The sequence below is a fragment of the Zootoca vivipara genome, chromosome 13, assembly GCF_965207765.1.
Source record: "Zootoca vivipara chromosome 13, rZooViv2.hap1.1, whole genome shotgun sequence".
Classification (NCBI taxonomy): Eukaryota; Metazoa; Chordata; class Lepidosauria; order Squamata; family Lacertidae; genus Zootoca; species Zootoca vivipara.
In genome coordinates this window covers 44,515,029-44,522,752 of record NC_142596.1, presented here as the reverse complement: position 1 = coordinate 44,522,752, position 7,724 = coordinate 44,515,029, and the positions used below count along the sequence as shown (strand labels likewise).

The window sequence follows — 7,724 nt, the reverse complement described above, 5'->3', positions numbered from 1 at the left end:
TCACCTTTCCACGATCTTACCACACAACTATACTTGATTTTTGATGGTAGAATCTGCACTTTCTGAAATGTGTCATGCAATTCTGACCCATTATCAAAGAGTTCAGCTACAGTTGCCCAAACTATCTTTAAACATTTATTTCCTATTTTAAAGGGAGATACTTTGATGTTAATTTATGAAGTGTGACTTTGGGGGACAGAAAAAGTACACATGCCTGGGAAAAATTAACTGAGGTCCTGCATCACAACATAACCAGGATATTTAATTGATTATCTTGTAGATTGAGCAGTTATGTAGCAGGAACAGTGGTTTCAATTTTACTAAGGAGTTACTAAGGAATCTTCCTGCTGCAAAACAAGAGCATTAAATGTCCCTTATTAGAGAAACCAAATGAAAGAAGCTATATTATTTGGTTTTGTTGCTAGGGCCAGATTGAGCCTACTTCTAAAATGCACACAGCTTCAGTCACCTGAACTGAATTACTCTGCAGACTTGAGTAAGTTCCAAGAATGTCATCTAGTCTCTAGATTTTGTTAATAGCACTGACTATGTCTAATGCTCTTTACTCCTTATCCTTACAAAAGGCAATTATTCACTCATGGCCTATGGTTAACAATCCCTTCAAGCACCAACTTAATGTACACCCCCCGCGCCCGCTGTAGGATAACTGTTTGTTACCTTGCAGTGATCAAATTAGTTCCATCAGTCACAATGAAAGTATTTTATTATTGGTCACAGAGTACACTGTTGAGTCTAGAAGGTAAGAGCCAATCTGCATCCAGTTGAAGCTAACTCATTACAATTTGCAGTATGGTAGCTTGTATTCTTCTGGTCCATCAAGCTTCAGTGATACTTCCTCCAGCGATCATGCTCTGAATAGCCAAAACAAACAGTTGCTGAGGCTTTTGGATATTTGTATATGGAAGTGAATTCTTTATTTAAAAGGTTTATCCCATATTTCCATGTGTATTCAAAACAGCTTCTAATTGCCATGACAAAGCTAAACAATAATGACATACTGTATACTGTCATTAACTAAATACCTGGGGAAAATAGGTTTTACTTAACGCCTGATGGCAGCAGGGCATCCCAACAGTAAGCAGCTACATGCATCTGGGAAATTTTACAAATTTCCTATGAACACAACCTCCCCATTTCTCCAGCACAAGTACTCAGTGGTATACTTTGGCCATGTAAGTTCAATTTAGGTACAGTGGTGCCTCGCTTAACAAATGCCCTGCTTAACGAAATTTCCGCTTAGTGAAAGGATTTTTCGAGCGGAGGCTGCCTCGCTAGATGAATTCGTTTTATGAAAAATTCGTCTAGCGAATTAATTAGCCCATAGGAATGCATTGAAATTCAATTAATGCGTTCCTATGGGCAAAACAAATTTCAATGCATTCCTATGGGATTCGCTAGATGAATTTTTCGTTATAAGAAAAGACCCGTGGAACGAATTAAATTCGTCTAGCGAGGCACCACTGTATCCCAAGATTAGTACAGTGGTAACTCTACTTACGAATGTTTCTGCTTACGAATAGAGCTCCGTCCGCCATCTTGGATGCGATTTAGATAGGATTGCTTCTACTTATGAATTTTTTCTCCCAATTCATTCCTATGGGATTCGACTTACAATTTTTTTCGACTTACAAATGTGCATTCGGAACGCATTAAATTCGTAAGTAGAGGTACCACTGTAGTTCCATAAGGAAGAGTGAGAGTGCAACTGATGCAACCCGGGGCATGAAGCACGGCCAGAAAATCAACAACACATGCCTTTCCCTAAAAGCATTAAGAATTCTCAGAGTATTTACAGTACAACATCTTACGCAGGGATGCAAAAAGTGATATACTTTAACCACCCATTAGTGTCCTTACATTTCCAGAGCCAGTGCACTGAGTTGGCCTTGTCCCCCAAGCAAGGCCATCACATCATGTTAGCTCTGGAAGCCTGATGGGGGTCATGCAAGTTCTTGTGGGAACCTGGGACGGCCCCGCAGTATCTTGCAAGAGCATCCCAGAGCTTGCCTGCTGAGCAGGGCTTGCCCAGTAAGCAAGGGAGGGAGGTTAAAAGATACCTGCTTTGCATGCATTTATCATGTAAAGTTGAAATTGTACAAGATAAATTGTGAAAGACGTGTCTGTTCTGTATTTAATGCTGCTTTTTAGGTATACACAATGGAAGTTTTACTCACTTATATGGTCGAAGCTCCAGATGTAGCTGATAACCACATAGGCAGTTAGCATCATGGCCAAGCCACCAATGCCTGGTTTCTTCACATCAATGTACTTTTTGACAAATCTGTCATAGCCTAGTGAAAAAGGAACGTCGTCTTAGCTGCACAGTATACAGATAGCAGAGGAACACCTACCATAGTACTAGTAGTGATAATAAGTGACAGCTACACTAAAAGGCTAACAGAATAAAGAAATGAAGTCTTGAGTCCAAGATCATCACTTTTGCAGCCTATTGCTTAGTTCCATTGAACTCAGCAGCCTCAATGAGACCTACCTTTCTAGCTAGTGTACTTAGATTTATAGCCCAAGTAGGAAATTTATCAAAGATCAGGATTTTACAAGAAGTCTGTACTATTTAGCTTATCTAGCTTAACAATTAAAAATGACTACATTAAGACATATGCTTAGGAACAGAGGGAAAGGGACTGAGAACTCAGGTTAAAGCTGCAGCTCTGCAGATGAACGAATGTTTTGCAAGAGGCCTTGTGTTCAATTCCTTCCCGTCAAGGAAGTTGGGCTGGGAAATAAAAACCTGCTTGAAATGTTTCAGAACTACTGCCAGCTCTACCCTGTTTCTCATATTTTAAGACATACCCATAAAATAAGCCATAGCAGGATTTTTAAGCATTCAAGGAATATAAGCCATACCCCAAAAATAAGACATAGTGATAGGCGCAGCAGCAATGCCGGCCGCGGCAGGAGGAGGAGGAAAAAAATAAGACATCCCTTGAAAATAAGCCATAGTGTGTTTTTTTGAGGAAAAAATGAATATAAGACATGTCTTATAATATGAGAAACACGGTACATGGGGTAAGAGCTCTCTGGTTTTTGATTCATAAGCAGCCACTGCCTCTGTTTTTATGCTGCTACTATTGATTTTGCTGTTTTTAAGTATATGCTTGTTTTTTGTTTGCTTTAAACTGAAGGGTGGACAGGTCCTTTAAATAAGTAGGAACGAAGGCCAGAAACTGCCTGTTCAGGGTTGTAGTTCTGTGTGCATTTATTTGAGTGTGCCAATGAGCTCAGTGGAAGTTAAGCATAGAAATGCAAAGGATCTGGCTACAAGACTGAGGAAACTTGTGGCTCAATCCTATGCCTTTTTACTCTTATGCTACCAAATTCAATAGAAATAGGTATACTCCCAAGTATGTATTTGGATCACACTGTCAATGCATCAAGTGGGATTAAAAATTTGAAGGTGGATCACAACTAGATTTTTACACCCCATGAAGCCTTTATTTCATTGGCAAATTAAGAATATTTCAATGGAAAGTGTGATCTGTTGTACACTGAATCCAGACACTGTTTCTCAGGTATAACACTTGGCATAAACCTAATAGGAGACTTCTGAAACCATGGTTATCTGCACACAAAATGTTGGTGTTGAACAGATTAAACTAAATATTCAGCAAGATGATCACATGCATACAGTTCCTGCCACAAATATATGCTCCACATCAGATGTTTCCCAGACACTCACCTCCTCGGACACCCAAAACAAACCCAGCTGGGGTGTAATTTCGAGTTGCTAACCAGTTTGGCAATTGCCCCACTTTTACATCCAGCAGCCTCATGTCTTTTACTGGAACTAAGAGGGAGAAAAAAGAACGTGAGGGTGGGTATCTGCTATGACTTACCCACCCCTATTCCATGGAGGAGCAAGTGGTAACATCTCCCCACACCTCCCCTCGGAGGCGGCCACCGACTTCTGACATCTTTGAAAGATGAATAGGCAAATTCATGGAGAAGAAAGCTATTGATGGCTTTTAGCCATCACAGCTATGGCTCAGCCTCTATGGTTGGAGGCTATAAATGCTTCCCAATACAGTCATACCTCTAGTTACATATGCTTCAGGTTGTGTCCGACACTGGATAGGTACGTGCCGAACCCGCAAGTAACGGAACGGGTTACTTCCGGGTTCAGCGATTCGCACATGCGCAGACGTGCCGAATGACATCACACACATGCGCCGAATCGCGCGGGCAGCATGCACAGATTCGGCACTTCAGGGTAAGTACTGCTCTGGATGCGTACAGGGCACCGGAACGGATCCCGTTCATATCCAGTTCCCGTACCAGTTACTGGAAACTGCAGGGAGAGTTGTTCATGTGCTCAGGTCCTGCTTGCAGGTTTCCCAATAGAGGCATGTGATTGGCCACTGGGGGAACAGGATGCTGGCCTAGGTGGGCTGCTTGCAATTGTCTGCGATTTCTTGTAACCCTCCTTAAAGAAAGCTTAACAACCCCCCTAAAAAAAGCTCAACATCTCAAGGCAACCCTCCCCCTAAAAAGCTCAACACACGCTCCTTCTCCCTCCAATGACAATGGATTTTATACTTCCAGTATTAAAAAAAAACTGCCAGTTTTTTTTAATACTGGGAGAAGATCGCAGTCTCTTGGGAGTTGAACGTGCCCGCACGAGGACACAAATGCAAAGGAGAGCTGTTGGGAGCCAACAAAGAGAAAGGTTGGGGGGGGGGAGAGAGAAACGGTGGCCTCAAGGGCGAACCCCAGCAATGAGAAGCAGCGGCCTGGCGCTTCTACCTACGGCTGCATTGAGAAGGGCGTCTTTCGCAGAAGGCGCTCCCTTCTCCTTCCACAGAACAGGGCGGAGCGCGGGGCACTTCTTCTCCGGAAAATGGGAGCAAGCTAACCCCAGCACCGCCCAAACCCTGACAGGAGCCGGGTCACCTTGGCGTCTCCCTCCCTCAAAAATCGCTTACCGGGTCGGTCCGCCATCTTGAAGCTGCCGCAGCGTCTCCCTGTCCTCCGCTCGCAAGGGCTGCCGGGAGAAGGTTGCGCGCGCGGGGCTCGTGGGAAAAGAAGGTCGCCCTCTCCTTGGGCGGTGTAATGGGCGGGCCTAGCGAGGTGGGAGAAGGGGAGGGGCTGGGCGGAGCTAGTTTAGGCGGGAAAGAGAAGCCAAGGGATTGGATAAGAGCGGAACGTTCTCCTCACAGGTGTCTTTGGCGCGCGCATATTTGAGGGGCGAGATCCCTTGAAGGCAGTGGGATTTGCTTCCTGAGTAAACAGGCATAGGGCTTGTGTGCTGTCAATCACTTCATATCCCGCTTTTTTCTCTCCTGAAGGGGATCCAGAACGGCTTTTCAGCTGAAAAATACCCCAGTCAAGGAAAACACACACAAAAGCGAAACAACAAGAACAAAACAAGCCCAGAAACAATAAGATCCCACATAGAAAATACTCCTAATAAATAACTTAGCCAAAATGTTTGTCCAAGCCACAATGAATTAATGAGATTTGCTTTCGAAACTGACCCCCCCCCTCCACACAAATACATTTCTACAAAAGGTTTTTACACCTATCCCCCCCTTACTGGTTGCTTAACTTCTGTTGACTTTTGCTGTGTTTTAAACTTTCACAAGCCACCCTTAGTGCTGCAAATTACAGCAAAGGATGGGGGAATATATTAAAATAATATTGCTGTTCTATATTTCTCCTTTTAATAGAAATCTCTCAAGCTGTGTAGCATAAAACTGCAAACATCGTATCACGATGCGTCCTAAAACAATCACTAATCCAAAATATATAAGCAATAAAAAGGCACCTCACCTCAAAAAAAAGGAAAAAGAAAACAAAGGTATACCTTTTAAAGAGAAATGATTTTGAAACATAATCTAATGATTAGACAATTCTGTCGTTTTATTGATGATTGATTTGTTCTATATAAACGCTGGCTTCTGCTTTTATTTTTATTGCTTTCATTAGTCTTGGATGTTGGGGTTTGTTTGTTCAACAAACATGATGAACAGATTGAAAGGCTGGATGTTAACATTTAAAAATCGATTTTAAAGTCAACCAAAACGATGAAGGGGATGGAGCAATTATCTTACGAGGAAAGGTTACAACATTTGGGGCTTTTCGGTTTAGAGAAAAGGCGAGTAAGAGGATAATAGAGGTTTGTAAAAATATGCATGCATAGAGAAAGAGGCTACAGAAAGTTTTTCTCCCTCTCTCCAGAACTCCAAAGAAGCTGAATGTTGGATTCGAGGCAGATAAAATAAAGCACTTTTTCATGCAGTGCACAGTTAAACTATGGAACTCAATGCCACAGGAGGCAATGAGGAGGTGGCTACCAACTTGACTGGCTTTCAAAGAGGACTAGACAAATTCAAGGAAGTGCTAAGAAAATAAATGCTCCCTCAATTACATAAAGGTATATTGAACTAATAAAGGGAACAGCCATGTTTCTTTTCTCTCCACTGTGATGCCTTGAAATAAAATACATCTTGATATGAAACGTATCCCCATGAGTCAGACCCCTTGCGATTATAAAGACATGTAACAGTTTGTTTTGCAATATTTTTTAATTAAGTGCTTTGTAACAACTGATCGTCTTAAAGCTTACAAAACAGTTTGCAGTTTACACTTGAAATCTATGCAACCATCTTTTGTTTGTTTGTTATTATTTATATATACTGTAATTTTTATTTATGATTTTCAACTGTATACCTTTTAATAATTTTACAATCATTTTAACATTTCGAAACTCGACTTCCTTCCCCCTCTTTCTGCGGTTCCTTAAATTTGTTACACACACACACACACACACACACACACACACACATTCTGCATATTCCAAATTAACTTAATAATTTATTCATCTACTTTAAATGTTTAAAGGTTATTACAACAATCCTGCCAATGTTCTTATCTGTTTACAGTTTGTTTGTAAATACTGTATTCAATAAACTGTTTCCATCTTTTGTTTCTTAAATCCTTTTGTTCTTGCTAATGTCTTTATGATTCCTGTAAAAATTAGTCTGTGAGTTTGTGGTTGTATTTTGTAAATCACCCCGCCAGGCATTGTCTCCAGCTATCAGTTTCCAGTCTCATCCTCCCATGACACCTAGGGAGACGGAAAAGCCAAAGATGAGCACAAGATCTTGTTGCCTCATGTGAATCAGGTATGACTCACCTGTCTCACATGTACCTAATGCAGCGTTTCTCAACCGGTGTTCCGTGGCACACTACTGTGCCGCGAGACGCTGGCTGGTGTGCCATGACGAGAAGGGCGATTTGCATTGTCACGTCGCTGACCCGCCAGAAAGGAAGCCGGCTGGGTCACGACGCGAGGCGAGCGCCCGTGTCGTGACCTGGCGGCTTCCTTTCCGGCGGGTCAGCGCTGATTATTGGCGGCTGCCAGGCATGTGACAATGCAAATCGCCCTTCTCGTCGCCGAATGTCGCGGCAAAATTTAGAGTCGGCATCCAGCGGGAGGCCAGAGAGGGCGCCGCCGCCGCCTGGGGAGGAGGAGGCAGGCGGGGAAGGCTGCGCAGGGCTTCCCTTCGCCGGGCCAGAGCGGCGGGCGGCTGCCTGGGGCGGCTGGGAGGGAGGCGGCAGCAGCTGCGCGCCCGTGTCTGCACGCCTGGGGTCTGTGTGTGCTGTCTAACGTGTCCCCGCTCGCTCCGCAGGCTCTGCGCCTGGTGGGTCCGCCTGGCTACCGCGCAGCAGTTCTTCAGTGGCAT

The 7,724-nt window shown here is 43.4% G+C and overlaps 1 protein-coding gene across 1 annotated transcript; it reads right to left on the bottom strand.

Moving 5' to 3' along the window:
* Positions 1-706: 706 nt before the first annotated feature.
* ATP5MF (ATP synthase membrane subunit f) lies at positions 707-5,001 on the bottom strand. The gene is made up of 4 exons (XM_035132361.3): positions 4,962-5,001; positions 3,719-3,826; positions 2,196-2,312; positions 707-872 (listed from the first exon to the last, which is right to left on the bottom strand). The coding sequence occupies exons 1-4, from the start codon at positions 4,975-4,977 to the stop codon at positions 844-846; spliced, it is 270 nt and encodes an 89-aa protein (XP_034988252.1). The 5' UTR covers positions 4,978-5,001; the 3' UTR covers positions 707-843.
* Between the last annotated feature and the right edge of the window lie 2,723 nt (positions 5,002-7,724).

Bases quoted from the DNA above. Each gene is read 5' to 3' on its own strand.
- ATP5MF (XM_035132361.3), bottom strand. The intron at 2,313-3,718 runs GTGAGTGTCTGG...CTTTTTCACTAG, and splicing joins TGTTTTGGGTGTCCGAGGAG to GCTATGACAGATTTGTCAAA. The intron at 873-2,195 runs GTGAGTAAAACT...TTGGCTATTCAG, and splicing joins CTGGAGCTTCGACCATATAA to AGCATGATCGCTGGAGGAAG.